This window comes from Cucurbita moschata, unplaced genomic scaffold (assembly GCF_002738365.1).
Source record: "Cucurbita moschata cultivar Rifu unplaced genomic scaffold, Cmos_1.0 Cmo_Scf00043, whole genome shotgun sequence".
Classification (NCBI taxonomy): Eukaryota; Viridiplantae; Streptophyta; class Magnoliopsida; order Cucurbitales; family Cucurbitaceae; genus Cucurbita; species Cucurbita moschata.
This window is the reverse complement of record NW_019268559.1, coordinates 1,669,242-1,689,308: the sequence shown is the minus strand read 5'-3', so window position 1 is coordinate 1,689,308 and position 20,067 is coordinate 1,669,242. Positions and strand designations below refer to the sequence as shown.

At 37.6% G+C, this 20,067-nt stretch overlaps 4 protein-coding genes across 6 annotated transcripts in view; 1 reads left to right on the top strand and 3 right to left on the bottom strand.

Moving 5' to 3' along the window:
• The window catches only part of LOC111433838, a 7,517-nt gene extending 1,393 nt beyond the window's left edge, over positions 1 to 6,124 (top strand). Inside the window, exons 3-14 of one of the 2 annotated variants that reach the window (XM_023071082.1) lie at positions 265 to 346; positions 479 to 582; positions 811 to 937; positions 1,026 to 1,120; positions 2,593 to 2,746; positions 3,765 to 3,845; positions 4,008 to 4,106; positions 4,193 to 4,378; positions 4,774 to 4,911; positions 4,996 to 5,052; positions 5,296 to 5,430; positions 5,652 to 6,124. In XM_023071082.1, the coding sequence (XP_022926850.1) occupies positions 265 to 346; positions 479 to 582; positions 811 to 937; positions 1,026 to 1,120; positions 2,593 to 2,746; positions 3,765 to 3,845; positions 4,008 to 4,106; positions 4,193 to 4,378; positions 4,774 to 4,911; positions 4,996 to 5,052; positions 5,296 to 5,430; positions 5,652 to 5,846 (1,453 nt within the window). In that variant the 3' untranslated portion in view covers positions 5,847 to 6,124. The remainder of the gene's footprint in view (positions 1 to 264; positions 347 to 478; positions 583 to 810; positions 938 to 1,025; positions 1,121 to 2,592; positions 2,747 to 3,764; positions 3,846 to 4,007; positions 4,107 to 4,192; positions 4,379 to 4,773; positions 4,912 to 4,995; positions 5,053 to 5,295; positions 5,431 to 5,651) is intronic. The other variant, XM_023071083.1, reaches the window with a different exon arrangement.
• Positions 6,125 to 6,259: 135 nt separating this feature from the next.
• On the bottom strand, positions 6,260 to 9,680 carry LOC111433840 (myb family transcription factor PHL7-like). The gene is made up of 7 exons (XM_023071085.1): positions 9,340 to 9,680; positions 8,606 to 8,780; positions 8,328 to 8,404; positions 8,194 to 8,236; positions 8,012 to 8,069; positions 7,364 to 7,433; positions 6,260 to 7,071 (listed from the first exon to the last, which is right to left on the bottom strand). Exons 2-7 carry the CDS (start codon positions 8,769 to 8,771, stop codon positions 6,559 to 6,561), a joined length of 927 nt encoding a protein of 308 aa, XP_022926853.1. The 5' UTR covers positions 8,772 to 8,780; positions 9,340 to 9,680; the 3' UTR covers positions 6,260 to 6,558.
• A 577-nt stretch (positions 9,681 to 10,257) lies between these two features.
• Positions 10,258 to 13,728, bottom strand: LOC111433839 (protein PHR1-LIKE 2-like). The gene is made up of 6 exons (XM_023071084.1): positions 13,236 to 13,728; positions 11,824 to 11,900; positions 11,665 to 11,719; positions 11,418 to 11,487; positions 11,261 to 11,330; positions 10,258 to 11,023 (listed from the first exon to the last, which is right to left on the bottom strand). The coding sequence occupies exons 1-6, from the start codon at positions 13,432 to 13,434 to the stop codon at positions 10,553 to 10,555; spliced, it is 942 nt and encodes a 313-aa protein (XP_022926852.1). The 5' UTR covers positions 13,435 to 13,728; the 3' UTR covers positions 10,258 to 10,552.
• Positions 13,729 to 14,055: 327 nt separating this feature from the next.
• Positions 14,056 to 18,803, bottom strand: LOC111433837. Of its 2 annotated transcripts, XM_023071079.1 has the most exons (4): positions 17,945 to 18,802; positions 16,390 to 16,521; positions 15,984 to 16,100; positions 14,056 to 15,578 (listed from the first exon to the last, which is right to left on the bottom strand). In XM_023071079.1, the coding sequence occupies exons 2-4, from the start codon at positions 16,504 to 16,506 to the stop codon at positions 14,175 to 14,177; spliced, it is 1,638 nt and encodes a 545-aa protein (XP_022926847.1). In that variant the 5' UTR covers positions 16,507 to 16,521; positions 17,945 to 18,802; the 3' UTR covers positions 14,056 to 14,174. The 2 variants fall into 2 exon arrangements, with proteins under 2 accessions (XP_022926847.1, XP_022926849.1); XM_023071081.1 differs by lacking the exon at positions 16,390 to 16,521 and having other exon boundaries at positions 17,945 to 18,803.
• Between the last annotated feature and the right edge of the window lie 1,264 nt (positions 18,804 to 20,067).

Sequence of the window (20,067 nt, the reverse complement as noted above, 5' to 3'; positions counted from 1 at the left end):
TTTTTTTTTTTTTTTTTTTTTTTTTTCTGGTATGCCTTGTTGCTTTGCCGAGTTTTCGCTCTTTTTTTTCACTTCTTGCCAATTTCTTGAGCAATTTATCGAGCTGCTACTCAACTACGTGGCTTTAGTGTAGCCTCTAGTGAGCACAATTCTTCCGTTGAGATCTTTGTTTGTTTCTGAGGTTTGTGAGCAGCGGAATTACTCCGATTAGTCCACTTTTGTCTTCATTTTTTCTTGATGGAGCATCATATTTTTGCTGTACAGGGCGGATTATAACCCTGATCAATATTTATGGGAGAAAAATTTCACTCTCGCGGGTAGAGCATACCAACGACAGGATTTGGAGGCAAGTATGGATGGAAAAATTCTTCCGTAAATTTTCCACTTCATTCTTGTTGCTGCCTATTTAACACTTTTTTTCCCATTTATTTTATGATTTCTATTCCTTATGTATTAATAATTTTTACCAAACATGCAGCTAAGAAATTCAAGGGGCCATGCCTTGCAATGCAGTCATTATTTGCCTTCACCTATTCCTGAAGATACCCCTCTGCCATGTGTCATATATTGCCATGGTAACAGGTATTTACTCCTTGCAGAATAATCTACTGTTGATAAACGTCCCTGAACTTGATCATTCTCTGCATTGGAAGATCTCCCTGTTCAGTTTCTTTTCCCTTGTAAAATTTATTGTTGGACATGATTTGACAACTTGTTCTGTTTTTACTCTTTTTGCGGTAATTGTATATGATTTGGACATTCTACGTTAAAAAATTCGTAACTGAGTTTGTTCTTGGGACAATGCTTCAGTGGATGTAGAGCAGATGCTAATGAAGCTGCTGTCATCTTACTTCCATCAAATATTACTGTTTTTACGCTTGATTTTTCGGGTTCAGGCTTATCTGATGGAGATTATGTCAGCCTTGGTTGGCATGAGGTATGTATCTATTAACTATACATCTTGGTTTCAGTTAATTGAGGTTCTGAATCTGAAATATCTTAAACTATGACTTCAATGATGCAAGAGAGATGACCTCAAGGTTGTGGTGACATACTTAAGAAGCAACAAACAAATATCCCGTATAGGTCTCTGGGGAAGATCCATGGGTGCTGTAACTAGGTATGTTGAGTCATATTCTTTGAAATGCTGTCATCACTATATTGTAGGCCTTGATGCTTTAATTTGTCATGGAGTTGATCTTAGAGCAAGGCTATGAAGTGTAATTTTTTAGGTGTATTGAGTTTAGTTTGTTCTCCATGTCCTTAATCTGTTCTGCCCTTATCTTTTGACCGACCGATGTACTGTACTCCTTAGCTGCCGCGTACTAGTGGCTCAAACTTGTAGGTGAGGGCGGAGGGGAGTTAGATATGTGTAGGAATTCTGCAACTTCTCTCAAGTTTAATATAATTTAATTCCCGTAATGTTGTTTATTTTTAAATTGAAACCTTCAATTTGTAATACATCCTCATACTATTGATGAAGTTTCTACCCGCTAACAACCTTACTTTAGCAGATGCCCCCTCCCCCCATAGTAATGTAAGGTTTACTTGGTCTGATTAGAGAAAATGCTATTCATACTCTTATCTTTGGTTTTCTTGTTGCTAATAAGTTGTTCGATATTTAGACATTCATGGGAGTTGAGACTCTGGGGTAGAGCTTTCAAATCACTGGGACCTTGCTTCTTTCAGAATCAATTTTAAGACAGAAGAAAGGCTAGCCAAGTCACTCAAGCTCCCCGGCTAAACTGTCCCATTTGAGACCTTGATTATCTGGTTGGGCTCTACTAGGCTCTTGACAAGGGCTCAGCGATTGCCCTGGGCAAGGAACTTTTGTCCTTCTAGAGGAAATCCTTCTTTTTAAGGGAGATTTTTGGGTCCCGATTGCTCAGTAGCGAAGTGTAATCTTCTGATAGAGTGAGATTAAGTGGGTCACAATTCTGTTTTCTATTGGAGTGTAGGATTGATGTTGGCCGTTTGTGGAGATAGTAAATGTTGGCTTCTTTTCATCAAACAATTACTTTCTCATTTTCTAAGGATATGGTTCAATTTACTGATAGAAACCATTCAAAATCTGCCTTAAGGTATGAAGTTTTAGCTATTCTGTTGATGCTACTAGCGGCGGGGATGGTTGGGGTGACTTGGTATTGATCAATTCTGCATTTTGGTGAAAGCGCTACTCTGTTTTGGGAGGATGACGGAAGGGCGTCCCTTTAAATAAATGGATCTAGATGCCCAATTGGCAAGTACTTTTGATATTATTGTGGTATAGAGCTGTGTCAGACATGGAGAAACTTCCATGGCTGTCAACTTCCTGTTCTTCGTGGAGTTTCAGACATGCATTTTTGTAACTATTTTAGTTTGGTGACTCTTAGTTATTTCATTTTATTAGTGGAATTTGTTTCCTAGGTAAAAAAAAGTACATAAAATCTTGCCGTTTCACTTCTTTAGAATAATTTTCAGGTGCTGCCTTTTCTTTTACTTCGGTGTAAAAAGATGTTCAGTGAATGTTAAAAGATTCAACAGTGGTTTTGTTTATTTACTTTTTACTTGACTGGAATTTATGATATTTTACATTTTCTAGGATGTATTCAGTTACCTGAAGCCTTCTGTGCTACAATGCAGCCTTCTATACGGAGCTGAAGATCCTTCCATAGCTGGAATGGTGCTTGACAGTGCCTTTTCTAACCTTTACAATCTAATGATGGAACTAGTTGATGTTTACAAGATCCGACTACCTAAATTCACGGTACAAGATCTAACTTCTTCCACCTTTCACAAACTAGTTTCATCCATCTGTATACTTCATTGGATGTTGCTTATTGTCTCAATACCGTATGTGTCTGATTCAATGCTTCATTTCTCACAGTCAATCTCTCACAACAATGATCACAACTAACAAGAAAAGGTTTTTTTTTTTTTTTTTCTTTTTTTGTATGACTTAATGTGGCATTGAGTGGTAGTATGCATGACTTAGAGCCAAGGCCGTGACATAAGTTTTAACAAAAAAAGGAAAAGTCTTCCTCGGTATAGAGGAGTGTAGAACATCAAACAGAGGGCTCTTTCCCCTCTCTTATACGTTCTATTTTGGTTTATAGCTTCTCTTGGCTAGATGGTTCAGTTTGGGGAGAGATTGAGCTTCAAAAAAATGATAAATGGTTTTCTCAATCCAAAAATATGTAGCTCCTCAGTAATAATATTCCAAATTCTATCCTCACAGCATTCCTATCACTTTCCCTAACCCTTTCCATCAATAGACAGTTGACGTACAAAGACTGCAGTTTGCTTAAAAGCATTTACTTCAATTCTATCTATTTCTCGAATGTTTAGAATTTTCAAAATTTCATGGACATGTAGACGAGAAGGACGAGATCCACAATTCATATAAATGATTTATAAAGCTTTGTTTTTTCTTCTCCAACTAGTAAAAGATTAGCGTCTTTAAACTCCCTATAACATCTCTCCAAGAGACTGGTTATTTGTTTTCTTATTGACCTTACTTCCCCTACTTCATCTTAAGCGTTTAACCCTACGAAATGATGGGCGCTTCCAGGTAGAGTATTATTGACAATTATTTTTTGTAATTACTCAGCCATTAATTTGGATTGGGAGTGCGTTCTTTAGTTCTTGATAAGGGATATATCTTATTTTCCACCTTTGTTTTGGCTTATCCCATGTTACCTCTTTTCTTTCTTCTTTTTTATTTATTTATTATTTTTTATTTTATCATTAATGAATGGTGACATAATGTAAACTTGATATGCCAGGTGAAGGTGGCTGTTCAATACATGCGGAGGGTAATTGAGAAGAAGGCAAAGTTTGATATCATGAATCTTAATTGCTTACAGGTTTGTCTGACCTAATATTATATTAGCTAGATTGGCTTCTTCATCTTTGTTTTGCGACTGTCTTCAAAAGTTTGCCATGGTCTCTGCTTGAACTTGAATCAGTGATTCTTTCACTGCAGTGCAGTACGTTTATATATGAACCATTTTTTGAAATGCCACCAGGTGACCCCAAAAACTTTCATTCCTGCTTTATTTGGGCATGCTAATTGTGACAAGTTCGTTCAACCTCATCACTCCGAACTCATCTATAATTCATATGCGGTAATGTACACTTTCAAAAGAATTGTACTTCCTAGAGATAAGTTTGAAAATTTCTCAGTCCTGATTCATTTTTCTTTATCATGCAGGGGGATAAAAATATTATAAAGTTTGACGGGGATCATAACTCGTCAAGACCACAGTTCTATTATGACTCAGTTTCTATTTTCTTCTATAATGTTCTTCATCCACCTCAGTTACCTTCTGCTCATGCAAGTAAGCTTGAGAAATATTATGATTTAGGGGATTTGAAGATTGGGCCTGATATGGATGAGGTAAATGTCTGTCTTGGTTCCTTGGAGCAGTACTCTTTTACATTTAATATATGATGAAATATTATTCTCATTTAATATATGATCAATTGTATGTTCTTGGTTCTCATTTACCTACTAGCTCAACAGTGTAATTTTGTTGCAAAAGGAATAATGTTTGTAATTTGCTAACAAGTTCATTTACTAGCAAATTGGAGAATATAAAAATATTTCTTCCTTTTGGATTGAAGGGCCTCCTCCTAGGTCCCTAGGCTAGCCCCTATTTAGCTCATTTTGGGCTGTTTCTTTAGGTCTTTTCTTTTTGTATCTGGCAATGCTGGCCCCTTCGTATTCTTCCATTTATTTGTAAAGGTAGCTTGGTTTTCAGACTGACACAATCATCAACCTTTTGTTTCCAGAATCTAATATATGACATAATATCGAGTCTTCGTTCTACTGGAAATGATGTTGCTGGTTCATCTTCTGCTCCTAGTGTTCCAACCACAAAATCTGTTGGTGACCTTATTTCTGAAATTCCTTCAGTGATCACAGAAATTGTACGTCTTAAATTAATTGCCATCTTTTGATTTTTCCTTTACTCACTGCTCAACGGTTGTGATGATTCATCATATCTGTTGCAGGATACCATGCCTAATGACTATAGTTCAATCAACAGCGACGAGCCATCACATCTGCAGGTGGTCTTAATTTACTGTCATTGAAACTTGAATGTGGTTTAAGTTCTTAAATCTCGTGGGTGCCATCTTTGCAATTTCAAGTAAAAAAAGCTTATTAGTTTATGGCTTGATGTTTAATGATCAGTATCTATTCTAGCTTTCGCATCTTTCGGATCATGCCTCTGCACCCTAAAAAAAGGTTGATTGATAGTGCAGGCATTGCCATTTGTCATCCTTTAACTGGGCTCTAGTTCCAATTTGTAGGACCAGCTAAATGATGAAACTGAAGAATGTTGCTCGTATACGAGTTCGAATAGAGAAAGCTGGGGTAGATGCTCTTCTCTAGGGGGCAGTGATGAAGAATCTTCTGCTGGCGTGGTTTCTAAGAATAAATTTAAGGTCCTCTCCCCATCTGATGATTGAATCCTGTTATGACCATCTCATTTATTAGAAATAGAATAGATATCAGAGGCCAATAACTCATATGGTAAATTTTTGGTTTTTGTCTGGTTCCCTGTTGGGGAATGGGTGGGAAGGATTTGCTTTCAGTGTTCTGCTTAAAGATAGATAGTTGTCAGTGTTATTCTTCTGTGTACATTATATTTCATTAATGGTTACAGGAGACTCTAGAAGTATTTCCAACACCTCTTCGAGGCACCGAAGGTAAACCATCAGATTCGTCGAGAGATGACCAAAAGAAAAAGAAAAAGAAGAAAGTTGCAACGTCCCAAAAGCAGAAGAAATCAAAAACTGAGAAACTAGAAGCCCTCAGTAGACACATTCGGCTTTGCATTTTAAGGCGAGTACATCGTTGAGACGGACCTTTATGATGTACCTTGTACTGTACCCACAACAATGTAAAATGCCGGCCATCATCCCTTTAGATTTTAGCTGTAGCTTCCCCAACCCAACACAACAACAAAAAGAACAAAGTTGGTAGTAACAATTTGAATTCTTGTTAGTTAATTGTCATGTGCGGGTTTTATATCACTTTGTTGCATTGATTACTATATGTAGGAGTTTTTGCTAATGTTGAGAAGTGCAGAATAGTACATCTTGATTGGAAAGGAAGAAAAATTCAAAGTTTTGGCTTGCTTGGATGCTCTAAAGACCTATTTGATACTATATGACTCCCTATCTGCATTCGGGTTTGGACCGAACATGTTAGACTTTTCATTAGAATTCTTATCAAGGGACGTGCAACTCTGCACAAGCTTCAACATCAATCTTCCTTTGAAGGTTTGGCTGTCAACTTAATTCAGTCAAAGAACAGAAAGGAACATACATTGGATTCAAACAAGAAGTTGCTAGGATGGAAGGGGAAGGTCGATGACAATTCTCTAAGAATAGACATCAGTCCTACTCTGATGATATAATGGTTTGCCAAATATTGGTCCTCAGGAAAGTATTTATGTGCTGAAATATGGCACACGACAGTATATAAAACTATCAAAACTACAGCTAGAGTGAACTGTGGAAGATAACATGTAAAAACATGGAACACTTGGACTAATTGAACCTTGTGGTTTAGTCCAACCGATCATCATCACCAATTGACATTCCAGACAAAGGATCGATCGTTTCCCTGGCTAGAGAAATGGGGCGTGATTCCTTGGGAGTGGAGTTTAGACTTGACTTTAGTATTTGATGTGCAAGCATCATCTCTGATTTGGCACATGCACCATCCCTGTACTGCCTTGGCTTCTTCACTGGCCTTGGGCTGTCATCTAGGGAGCCATGGCAACCGGAATCTGGTGTCAATGGTTCGTGATGAGACGGGAAAGAATCATCAATAGAGATACTCTTGGCTTGGGCAGATTCCTTTGATGCTTTCTCTTGGCGAGGAGACTCAGATGTGGGCACAGGTGTTGACGGGTCGTTTTTATCAGTTTCTGGGCAGTTGTCACCAGAAACAGAAGCTGATAAGGGAGAAGCAACTGGAGCTGCTGAAAGAACCCCACTAAGTTTTTGTTGCTCTTCAATTATCTTCTTTAGGTACTTGCCTTGAGCTTCAATCCGTAACTGTAGCTGTCTCTGGACCTGTATAGATATGCATACGATGAAACAGTCAGGTGCTTAGAACACTTGGGCCGTTTTTTAAGCCTGTCCTACATCAGTCAATGGCATCTCATATGCCTTGGAATAAAAAGTTGGACCAATTCACATGCAATCATGACTTTTTGTGAATGATTGTTTGAGGCACCAAATTATGAGTTAAGCTGAGTGTTCTATATAATAATAGGTAAACGCCATGCTCCCAATTCTAGAATATCTGAAATGTCTAGCTGATATATTTTTCTTTAAAAGAAGAAAGAGAATAATTAGAACGTACCTCTAATTGTTCATGCAGCCGCTTCTGGACCTCCATCTGCAGCTTAAGTGCTTCAGTGATTTGCATTCCCCTGAAGATAGAAAGATCAAATAAGGTAATCATAAGTGTATTAATATTATCTTTTAACTATCTTGTACTTTGAGAAAGTTGAGTTAAGAGTTAAGCCCAACAATCTCTTATCTCTTATCTCTTACGGTAAGATCTTACATCGGTCAGAGAGGAGAACGAAACATTCATTATAAGGGTGTGGTAACCTCTCTAGCAGACGTGTTTTAAAATCATGAGGTTGACGGCGATATGTAACATGCCAAAGTTGACAATATTTGCTAGCGGTGGGCTTCAGCTGTTACAAATGGAATCAGAGCCAGACATCGGGCAGTGTGTCAATGAGGACACTGGACTCCCAAGGGGGTGAACTGTGAGATCCCACGTCAGTTGGAGAGGGGAATTAAACATTTCTTACAAGGGTGTGGAAACCTCTCCCTAGCAAACGTGTTTTAAAACCGTGAGGTTGACGGTGATACGTAACGAATCAAAGCGGACAATATTTACTAGCGGTGAGCTGTATAGCAGATTCTGCTTCTTACATCTAACTTCCAATATAACAGAGAGCTTAATGAGAAGTGTATGGCAAGTAGATCTACTTACGATGAGCCATCAATATTTGATAGAATGTCACCAGAATCCTTCTTGTCAGCCTTTTTCCCTTGCATCAACAATACAACAAAAAGAGTGAACCACTTGTGCACTTCTGAGGTTTTACACAATCGTTGAAAAATTTCGTACACATAAAGATGGAAAAAGAACAATTGGGAACTAGATTCACCTACCAGTAGATGAGGAGTCAGGAACGTATTTTGCGAGTCGATATTTCTGGACGGATCCAAGAAAACGAATTAGAAACTTAAACCAATCTTATGTAAGGATAAGAAACAAGTCATAAATCTGTGAAAGATTACAGTACCTGCAGGTGGCTTTTGACATGGTATATTGTTAAACCTTGAACACCCATTACTCTAAGGACACCTTTTGGTGTAGCACCTAACAAAGAGATGAAAAATGCACCCATAACACCCTAAGACTCTCATTCCTTAATATGAATAAGAAAAGGAAAGCTGTACAAACATGATCAAATTGTTTGACAGTAAGAGATGTGGCAGTTCATGTTCATCCTTGGACACAATGTGTGCATAAAAAGCTAAAGATGCTGAACATAAAGCCACAAGGGGTTGGTTCACTCACGATCTGGGCCTCCAAGTTGTACCACTGCATTGACAAATCCTTCGTGAAGGTCGTTTGTCCATCGTAGTCTCTGCTTTGAGGCCGAATTCGAGTTGTTGCTGTTACCATTACTTCCATTTGTGGGTTCCATCAAGCTCGAGTTATGAGCTCTTTGTTGTTGAAACATGAGATTTACCTGAAAACAGTAAGTCAACAAGTCTAAACGAAGAAAAGAAGTATGCTACAAGAGCATCATAACGAGTTCAACATTCCAATGGAGGTTAGTCATTTTGCTAAAGATGTTTGGACCCATTGTTCTTCAAAGGGAACACTCTTCCTGAACCAAACACCTTTCTTCTTCACCAAAGAAAATAGATTGGAATATGAAATGATCACAGAAACAGATTCTTATTCGATAACAATTCAGAAGAAACCCCTCCAAACAACAGATTAATCGAACTTCGCAAGCTCAAATCCACGACTTCAAATAAGCTAAAAGGCTACGAACAAATTAATCAACAGGCACTGAAACAAACGAAAGAAGGAGAACAACGAACTGACAAAGATGCTAAGGTAGAGAATCAGGGTTAGTTTGAAAGGGATAAGAAATCAATATCCGAAACCGAAGGGTAGAGACATGGATGGGCATTAGAGTTGAAAACTCCGCAAATTGCAAAGCAGAGCAACGACTTGAACAAGAAACCAATGTAAATGTAAGGTAAGATTATACGTTTACAAAGAGGTTAAGAAGATACCTAGATCTACGGCTGCATCCCCCAATATTGGGCGCCACTTTCTGAGTAGCTCTCGAGTGTTTGATGATCAAGGGAAGAAGAAGATAGAACAATTGGATTCCCTTCGGTGTCACTGCGTCGCTGCGCTTCTCTCTCCCATCGGCCCTTTGCCTGGTTTACAGGACGAACGCAAAGCAAAAACTGGTGGAATTTGGAGGTTCATTTTTCATTATTGCATTGGCTCAGCCTTCAATCTCTTCTCCATCACTCACCTTTCGCCATTTCATTCTCTTTCGGATTAAAAACTTCCACCATTCATTACTCACTTTCGAGTTCGTTCCTTAGGCCAAGTTGACACCCATCTCTTGAAGTTAGAATCAATATTCTAGAATGAATTTATTATGAACAACCAGATAAACAAACATAGCTCCAAAAGTAATTAACATAATTATTGATTAAGATGTAAATGATTTAAATTTCTAAATTTGAATCTTAAATTTGGTCGGATAAGTTTAAGAATAATTCTTCAAAAAAGATAAAAAAAATATGGAAAAAATATTTTTTTTATTGTACTGTTTCTTGAATATAAATTATTATTATTTTGTTAAGTCAAATCAGAGTAATTTTAACCGAAAGTAAAAAGTAAAAAATAAAAAAGCTGCACAATTGTTTTGGCTTGGCTTGTGGTCTTGGTCAAAAAAGGCTTTGGCAGTTGGGACTTTTCCAGCTCCACCTAATAATAAGAATAATAATAAAAATAAAAATAAAAAGATGAAACTTTTATGGATGAGACACTTTCATTTCTTTTCCTAAATCCGAGGTTTCCATTGTAATGTTTTGATTAATTATGATTTGCTTGTAATGATTAAAGCAAAAGTGACACAAGATTCATTCATTTTGCCACCATTAATGGAAGAGGATCTCTGTTTCACTAGCTAGTGAAAGAGGATGTGTTTTCAACTTAACATTACTGATTACAGATCCTGATAATTGAATCGAATCAAATCGGCTAAAAGCTGGACAGGAATCGACTATGTTTGGAACAGCAAAAAGAATGGCTAACTACGTGCATTTCGACGAGTTGTCTATGAACTAAATGGCTTGGTTTTACAAGCTAAGGAATGTTTAGTTCATGCTAGATTCTCTATGGATGGAAAATGATGAAATTTTTTACAATGTTGAAACTAGAACATACTTTTCTCATCAATCATGATGAGTTTTTGTTTGTAGAATTTCATCCCCACATGTCGCACTCGGATACGCCGTGATGGTTAATTTGGATGATATTAGCATCTTGTATTCCTTCCCTAGCTTCATCCCAAATCAAAGATGCATTTGCTGAATCCAAGTTAACTATGTTTTTCTTGCTTGCCACAGGAGATTTCTCCATAGTCAATCCCCCAGGACTTTCGTTCGAGGTTAGGCAGCTTTCGGTCGAACAATCAGCCCTTTGGTAAGGAGGATTACCTTGCAATTCTTCTGTGCCATTCGCTCTTTCCATCCCCTGTGATTGCGAAGCATAGAAACCAAGAGGGTCGATCGAGGAACTTCTCGGGCTCTTACGATCTAGTCCTTGAGACTTCTTGCTGTCCGAGTCCGAAACCGCACCTCCAATGAATTGATCTGCAAGCATTTTACAAGCTCTCTCAAGCATCGCCAAATATCTTCGCTCGGCATCCTGACGAATTCGTAGATGCTTCTCTGCCTGCTCAAACGCTAGTAAGGTCAGCTAGCTGAAGAATGGTACAAAAATCTCCCTTGCTAGCTATAGCAGTGTATCATACATTTTAAATACGTGATTCGAAGCGTACTCAAGCACAAGGATAATCAACTAAGCAAGCAATCTAACAACCAGAAACTTAGCAAATTTGGATCATCACGGAATCTGTCCGAAACCAATATCAAGTTCCATCTTAATTAATGTCAAGGATGCGAATTTTACCTCAACTTGCAGATGTAACTTACTTTGCACTTCCATTTGTGCTCTTAATGCCTCCTTGACTTCATAACCACTAAAATAGATATCTAAGTTATGAACAGTTTGAACTTAAAATCTTGTAACATTCAAGGCATTATCACAAATATCACAAGTATCTTACTCGGTCATTTCAGAAATTGGCAAGTCAGGAGAGAAATTACTGATACTTGGACTTTCTAAAAGATATGCACCTGATGTTCAAAGCACCAACCCATGAAGAAAGATTTAAATATTTGGACAGACAGGTTAAAATTTTAAAAAATTAGTAGCTAGCGCGAATACTGATAATGGAGTTGAGTATCAGCAGACTCATGGAGGCTTTACATCACATGATAAACAAGGGGAAAAAATAGAGATTTATCCCTTACCATCTTTAGAGGCCTCACCCATATCCTTCCCTGATTGCTTACCTAATCTGTATTTCTGTAATGAAGGAGAGCAAGCATCATGAATACAAATTCACCATGAACTCCAGCAGTATCAGAATTCTTACATAAAAAGATGCCTTTTTAAGCCATTATGATCACCTGGAGGTGGCTCTTCAAATGGAAGAGAGTCAGTCCTTTCACATTCATTGTTCGCATTATTGCTTTTGGTGTAGCTTCTGCACCAAGTGTTCAAATGTCAAACCCTATCATTGGTTAGAATTCAAATATGACCCCATATTCCCCACCCTCGTCCCCACCAAGACATCCAATCAAAGCACGCATAGCAGACTCTCTGTTGCAAACATGTGGACTTTAGCGGGTTAAGCTTCAAACCTCCAACCTCAATGGAAGGAGTTGATACCTTGACTTCTGAACTATGCTCGTCTTGGCACAAGTGGACTTAATGATTACAATCCCGTTTGATTTTTGTAAAGCTACAGTCTTATGGTCAAACATGTCAAACATGTCAAGCCCTCTTCGCCTTCGGAACAAAATAAGTAACAGATCTTCAAAAAGAGCATAAAAGTTCAATTGACTTCGTCAGATTTATAATTAGGTTTCCTTCAGAAGTCTAAACAGAATTCTTAGTTGCCATACAGCTTAGATTTCTAGAACTAGAGATGCTGCAGCAGATTTTCAAGGAAGAAAACAAAATTTTCTACAGCGATTTGTAAGCCTTTTTCCTGTTTTGATCAACCTTGGAGGTTTTCTCTGTCAGAAGGGTCAATTTGAGCTAATCATCGGATTCTTAATCCAATCATTTCAACTAAAAACACAGACTCTGAATTGTTTCCTAATGAATGTCCCAAGCCCAGAGTTAGGTGATGCAAGGACTGGTATTATCATCTTAATTAAAGTGACACCCCAACAACATCAAGATCACCCCTCCACTTTCTAAATCTACTCAATTTATGAGCCATTTATAAGCACAAACTCCCCTGACAATAATCATTTATGAACATTCTTTAAAGCACTCAAGCTATGTAATCTCACAATATTCCTGAAACCAAGCAATAGAAACTAGCTGAACTTCCGAATTTAATTACTCTGGAATAACTGAGCCTGACCTCCCATCCCATTTGTCTAAAGTCTAGTCCCATGTTCTTTTCTTTTGGGTTCATTAGCCATAAGCTATGTAATTTATACATTTTATACCAGCCCAAATACTGGATGCTCTTCATGGAAGGGGAATCTTTCAACAATATCCCCGAATTATTGAAGCTCCAAACATCAAACTCACCGTTTACATTGTTATTCGAAAACCGGTACTAAAATGTAGGCGTTCCAGTGCTTGACCCTGACGGAACACAATTCATTTCAACGCAATAGCCAGGTCTCCTAATCCAAGAGAGCTTAAAATGAAAATCCTAGAGTAAATAGTGCCAATAATAGGTACTAAAAATCCAGATGCATGAGAATAAAAGCTCAGCAAAACATTACCAAAGCAAACAAAAATCGATTCATTGAAGTAAAAAAGAAGAAGAAGAAGAAGAAGAGGTAAGAGTACTGACTGTTAGCACCACCGAGTTGAGTAACAGCATCGACGAATCGCTCGTGAAGATCGGCAGTCCATCGGAGTCGAGGTTTGGGATCTGAAGTCAAAACGAGACAAGGATCACCCCTGTGGGGATGAGTGAGGTCGGAAGCAACAGAACCATGGCTGCCATGGATCTGGATATCTCCGTCAGGATTCACAAGTCTTGGAAACATAACCTTCCAAATCGCCAAAAGAAATGCTGAAAGTGAAAATCAGTCAACACCGGAAAGAAACGATGAATTTTGGTGTCCAAATTTTCTAGAGATACAAAAGAGAAGATGAAATCTGTTGGGGCATTGAATTACTAAATCGAGCCTCCAATCCCTTTCCAAGAACTAGACGGCGAAAAGGATGTAGAGAAGAAGAAAGAGAGAGAGAGAGAGAGAGAAACAGAGGAAGTTGGCACGGATTTCAACGGTTTGTCTTTTTCTGTCATCATCGGCTTCAATGCACCAATTAGTCCTCAAATTTGAGAATGTAATGTGATAAACAACAGCGATTTCTCCATGGCAGGGGCAATATGGGAATTCAACATTTTAATAAACCACATGGGGGACTTTCATTATTTGAGGATTTGTATACCAATCTATTCGTACAACTAAATTTAGAGCATGACTTTCATACTATGTTAGTTGAACACGACTCTCCACTATTTTCTTTTTTGAACATAAGCTCTCATGGCTTTGTTTTGAGCTTCTCCAAAAAGCCCCGTGCCAATGGAGAGAGTATTTATTCATTATAAACCCATGATCATTCTCTAAATTAGTCGGGGTGGGACTTTCATAAATCATTGCTGAAACTAAAATTCTTAGATATTTTATTTTCAAACATTTTATTTACACCCTTCTTCAACCAAGCACTTAGAGTACCACATTCTAGAGCTCTTTTATACTGTGTTCATTCATCTCTTGAATTATAGCCGGTAAGAATGCAAGTGCTTGGACCATCTTCTAGCTCCGAACGGATCGTGATGATCCCATTGTTCGACGCTGCTAATCCTCCTGCTTAAACTTGCATCCTCTTCCCTGTTTTCGCGACCAGCTTCATTGAAAGTAACATCATTGTTGCTCTTGATTCCTAAACTTAGCAGGGTCTCGCCTGCTTTCATACACTCCTCGCCGCCGATCTCGCCATCGATGTAGCTGTATCTCACCCTGACATGTCCTTCATTATCACTCAACAGATTGTCCATTACAATTATCTTTTCTTCGTCGCCTCTCAACTCTGCAATATTAATGATGGTTGATCTGCTGCTTTCCTCAACAATTTTTAGTTGGATGTCTCTGATGATTCCTCTAAATACTTTTGTCATCAGGAACTCTTCAAACTCCTGCATTACAAAACCAGGTGAAGTTTGGAACCTCAATCCTACATGAAACCAATGAATTGGGACAGTAGGAGAATCGAAGTTGATGAGACGGTATGGCTGAATTCGGCTATCGGATAGATGCAGGACGGAGGAGTTGGGATTCTTGTGGGTGCTATCCTCAAGTATCTTAATAGCTTTCTGCAGCCCTACCACAGCATCTGCCTGCCCCATGTAGAACAGATGATCAATGACTTGTAAGGCAGCTCTCTTTCCATAAGATGTCATCCGCCTCAAAGGGAACACACTAGTTGCAGAAGATGAGTAAATAACGATGGCCAAACAGTCGATGGAATGGAGGGAGGAAATCACTAGGGCCATGGCTTGCTTGAGGAGCCTCAAGTGCGGGCCATTGGAACACACAACTAGGACCAAGTCAGTCGCTCTTTGATGTGCCAATTTCACTGAAAGGTAAGCTCTTGTCCTGTTCCTGAGCTTGGCTGTAATACGAGGTGGTTGCAACAAGGGAGAGGGGCTTCTGCAGGGGAATTGCTGAGGCAGTGGCAGTGGCGGACGAGTTAGGCGGTTGTAGCAAAGGTAACAGGGGGCAAATCCGCTCACTTGGATGGGAGGACAGAAGCTTGATGTGGCCAAATGTAGAGAGAAAGAAAGACGAGAATGATGAGTAGGTGTACGGTCAAGCTCGACACGGTCATCGTCATTGTAATGGCTGGAGAGCAGGAAGGATCTGCGGTTGATGCGGGATGTGGCAATGGAATCATCAAGAATACGGAGAATAGGATCAATCTGGGTGCAAAGTGGGGCTGAATTCCGGGGCAGCTGAGTCCATTGATCTCGACAAATTGGGCATGTGACACTGCCATGACGGACATTGGATGAGATGCAAGAGAAATGGAATGCATGAGAACACTGTGCGGTGAAAATGGCCTGCCCTGGACGACACCCTTCGGTTTTGTAGATTAGAGGATCAAGGCATATCGGGCACAGATTCTGCCATGCGAATCAAGACAAATATGTAGGTAAGATAATTGATACTCAAAATAGAAAGAACAAGCTTATGTTCGAGCACAACTTTCATAATTGTTATTCATTTATTAATCATACAAGTATATTTTGTAGTTTAGTATTAAACACTTCTCATTGTAATCTAACATATTAATGGCACATTGTCATCTAACACAATAATGATAATGTTTTCACTCAATTGTTGTTCTTCAAAAGCAGAAAATTCTTTTGAAACCATCTTCCAAATAAAGCAGGATCACAAAACAAAATGGCTACAGAAATTGAAATTGGTTTCTGCACTTCAACTCCAAACCAACGACGTTATCTTTCACTAAGATAAGTTGCAGAAGGAGAGGTAACTAGGCAGATCTTTCATAGGAAGTTAATTACCTTGGAAGGCAGATTGTTCGAGGTTCTTGATTCTATTTGTTCTGCAATTTCAGCTTCCCCAACTTCTTCTACAGCGTGCTTCGGTTTTTGTGCGGACGAAGCAGACAAATTCGAAACCTATCGAAAAAAAGTCCAAAAAGAGGAAAACCATCAGAGTCACCACAGAAGAAAAATTAGGACTGACCAGACAACCACCGTAGCTGTACAAAACAAAAACTCATATGCAATCGAAATTCCATGAAAACGGAGGCGTTAAGCTGCTTGTCAAAAGAGCGAGAAAGAAAATGGAGAACAAGAGAACAACGGCGTTCCAGAAGAAAAAAAAAACGACGAAAACAACGATTTCAGCCATGAATTCAAGCAATTGAAGCAATGTAAGGAACAGAAAGGACGGAAGAGAGCATACAGAGCGAGATTTTCTACGAGAGGAGGAGCGGCATGCGTATGTAGCAACAAAAATCTTCCTAGCAGCTTTCTTCAGAAAAGATCCTCTTCCCCCACCGCCGTTGCCGCCACCAGCCATTCTAAGCTCTCACCAATGCAGCAACATAGTAAGCTTAAGAAGAGTAGAAAGAATCGAATGAAGAAGAAGAAGAAGAAGGAATCAAGCAAATGAATGGCGTTGTTCTCTGCAAAATCCCCTGAGAGTGCGAGGTTTGAGAGAAAAGGAAACGCTCCTAAAAATGGGAGTGGAGAAAGTGCTTACAGCTTTAGATTATTCAACGGCGTCCCTTCGCTTTAATTATTTCCCTTTTTCTTTTTTCAAAATTTTCCTTCTTTTCTTTTGGCATTTTGATTAAAAGTATTGAAATTTGATCTCTTTATTGCCTTTTAGTATGTGTTTTTTTTCCCTTTATCTTATTTAATTCTTTATTTTTTTATTTTTTTATTTTTTATTTACGTAATCATAAAAAAAAATATTAAAAAAAATGAGAAAATACAGCACTATGGCGTTAGTGTATACACTTTATTATACATATTATTAAATAAAATATTATTTAATTTTATAGGTCCAACTCCAGTACTCATTTCTTTAATGGAATATTTTACACGTCCTTTAATAATATATTATTTTATTTAATGGGTCTAACCAATAAATAAAAATAATATAAAAATTACTATAGTTCTATTATAAAATAAATGGCTAAATTTGATCATGTTTGTCACTTCAGTCACTTTTGACTCATGTTAAGAATCATGGTTCTCAACAATGGTATGATATTGTCCACGAGCATAAGCTCTTATGGCTTTGCTTTGGGCTTCCCAGAAGGCCTCATACCAATGGAGATAGTATTCATCACTTATAAACCCATGATCTTCCACTAAAATAACCGATGTGGGACTCACTCCGAATAATTCTCAACAAAGATGACTGTCAGCGGTGAGTTTAGGCCGTTACAAATGGTATTAGAGCAAGACACCAAGTGGTGTGTCAGCGTCTCACGAGGACGCTGGCCCCCGTGGATTGAGAGATCCCACATCGGTTGGAGAGAGAAACGACATACATTCTTGTAAGGGTGCGGAAACCTCTCTGTAGTAGACACATTTTAAAACTTTGAAGGAAAGTTCGAAAGGGAAAAATAAAAAAGATATCCGCTAGCGATGGGCTTGAAGGGTTACAAAATGAGTAATTAAGATCACATTTAAATGAGAGTGATTTCGAGGGAGGCTAAGACTCAATCATGTAAACTTCAAAATTAAGTGTATTTTATATTATATATTTTTTTAAAAATTTTCTTAAGAAGCGAGAATGAGAATGAGAATAAAGTAGGCTAAAAAGAGTCGTGTTGATTTGTGAAGATAATTTTGAATCTTAAAAATAATTAAAATTAAATATGTGATCTAGATGCAAGAAAATGTTAGGGCAGTTAGGTTAAAATTTGTATAGGAAACAAATGAAATGAAGAGAGGGTGGTGAAAGGAGAAAAGCAAAGGAAGAGAACGTGAAAAGTGGAACGAACCTTGAACCTCGACCTCATCTAACATGTTGGGTGAATGATGCGTGCTGAGAGTTGCATACGCCAATTGCTCACAAATTGCGTGACCCAATTTCCAAAACCTCCAATTTCCATTTCCCTAATTTCTTCATCAATCTGCCTCTCAAATCTATTTCTTCGTCTTCTTCTTCTTCTTCTTCCCCTGATTTCATTCTTCATCTTCTACTAATCACTTTCCGATCGAAAATGGACCGCCGTAACGCCAAGCGACCAAGAGAATCGTCGTCGTCGTCGTCGTCCTCATCATCGGCCGGTGTAAGAAACGAGCAATCGTCGCAGCAGGAAATCGGAAACGGAGAGAAGCGCCAACACGTCGAAGGATTTGGAAGGTTGTTTGATTTGGATCTGTCATTCGGCGTGTTTGATTTCCCCTGGTTGAAGGACAGCCTGATTTACTCCAAATACGAGGACTGGAAAGTTGAGGACGTTTTCTTCACGTCCTTCGATGGAGTATCCACTACCGCCGATATTGCGCTTACGGAGTGGTCCGAGCAATTGGTGTGGTGTAATCTACCGGATCCTTGGGAGGAGGAGTATGAGGCACATGTGGCACCGGCGACGGCGACGGCGGTGGAGGACGGGGAAGGACCGGCCGGGGAGGGTATGGATTGTGTTTGGAATTCTCTGCTAAATCAACCGCTTCAACAAGGGAGTAGTAGCGCGTTGTAGAATCATACGTACAGTGATGATTTTGCTCGTCTTCTTGTTGAGGCTCTGTTCTTACAGAGCGATCCGATGCTTCCTCCTATGAAATCATTTTCATGGATTTCTGCGACTTTTAATCATATACAATGGAAATAAGGGTGGAAATGGATTTTCATTTTTTTTTTTCATTTTTTTTTGAAATTTTTTTTTGAACTTTGTTTTTGAATGATAGATTTATTTAATTTTTGAATTAGGATTTACCCTCGGCAACTCGAGTTTTGTTAGTTTCGCTTGAAATCGAATCTTTGATCTCTCAGTAAAGAATACATATGAATTACTGTCAACCATGGTAGTAATTTTTTTTTGAACATTAATAAAAAAAAGTGAATTTTACTACAGTAAAAAAGGGGCAATGGCATTGAAAAGTTTATAGAAGCTCTTGGTGAAAGGTAAGTATTTCAAGAAAATAAGGTTTTTTTTAAAGCACAATTGAGACAATAAAATATCAAGAGTAGTTTGAAATTTGCTTTTATGAACTATTTTTGGTTTTGATTCAAAAAGTAGTTTTTTTTTTTTACAATTAAATAAATTTTTTAATTTTATGTTTAAGAGAGTATCTAATATCTCTCTAAATTAACAATTTTACATTTAATAATTTGTTAGATTTAAATTTTATGCCTAAATATTTTTATAAGATTTATTAAATTAATTAAAGTAATTTAATATTTTATTAGACATAAAATTTAATTGGTTGTTGGATAGATTTGTTATTTTTTTTTAAATGTTAAAAACTCAAGACCAATAAAAAGTTTATTTAAACATTTAAAATTCATTAACTTTACACACCAAATAAAAACTAATGGAAAAGCTTGTAATTTTGTTTTATTTTATTAACCATGTTTATATTCTTACAAGTGTCTTTTTTTTTTAATTTGTCCTTTTTCTAACCATTAAAGTGCTTAGATTCTCACATTAATGTATTAGTGAATAATTACAAAATAAATTATAACCTAAATAATGGGATTAAATGACCAATTTAATCCTTAAAAATTTCTAAAATAATTTAATTAAGTTTTGTATTAACTAAATCCTTAAACTTTTTATTTAATAAACCGATAAATTTTTTAAAAAAATTAAAAGTTGAGAGATTAAATATATACCAACTTCAAAATTTATTCTCTATTTGATACTTATTTCATATTTTGTTTTGTTTTAAAAAAATCAACCAAAGTTATGAAAATGAGGAAAAAAAAGTTATGAAACAACAAAAAATTGAATTAAACTTTTTTAATAATTTTATATATCAATCAACCAATGCATCGTGATTTGTGTGGAGATATACCGTTGGGTTAGAGAACATTACTTACAAGTGAAGTAACATAGCCTACAATTCTATCTCCCACTCAAATATCATGGAGAGTGATAGGAGAACCCAATAAATA

What these genes read in the sequence shown, in the direction of transcription:
- LOC111433840 (XM_023071085.1), bottom strand. Translation starts at nt 8,771, where the DNA reads ATGTTTCAACAACAAAGAGCTCATAACTCGAGCTTGATGGAACCCACA. An exon ending in TCAAATATTGATGGCTCATC is followed by an intron (nt 7,434 to 8,011) that starts GTAAGTAGATCT and finishes TTCTATCTTCAG; the next exon opens with GGGAATGCAAATCACTGAAG. An exon ending in GGCTGCATGAACAATTAGAG is followed by an intron (nt 7,072 to 7,363) that starts GTACGTTCTAAT and finishes ATATCTATACAG; the next exon opens with GTCCAGAGACAGCTACAGTT.
- LOC111433839 (XM_023071084.1), bottom strand. Translation starts at nt 13,434, where the DNA reads ATGTTTCCAAGACTTGTGAATCCTGACGGAGATATCCAGATCCATGGC. An exon ending in TCAACTCGGTGGTGCTAACA is followed by an intron (nt 11,901 to 13,235) that starts GTCAGTACTCTT and finishes CACTTGGTGCAG; the next exon opens with AAGCTACACCAAAAGCAATA. An exon ending in ATTTGAAGAGCCACCTCCAG is followed by an intron (nt 11,720 to 11,823) that starts GTGATCATAATG and finishes CCTTCATTACAG; the next exon opens with AAATACAGATTAGGTAAGCA.
- LOC111433837 (XM_023071079.1), bottom strand. Translation starts at nt 16,506, where the DNA reads ATGGCTGGTGGCGGCAACGGCGGTGGGGGAAGAGGATCTTTTCTGAAG. An exon ending in CTCGTAGAAAATCTCGCTCT is followed by an intron (nt 16,101 to 16,389) that starts GTATGCTCTCTT and finishes TTTTTTCGATAG; the next exon opens with GTTTCGAATTTGTCTGCTTC. An exon ending in CGAACAATCTGCCTTCCAAG is followed by an intron (nt 15,579 to 15,983) that starts GTAATTAACTTC and finishes TTCGCATGGCAG; the next exon opens with AATCTGTGCCCGATATGCCT.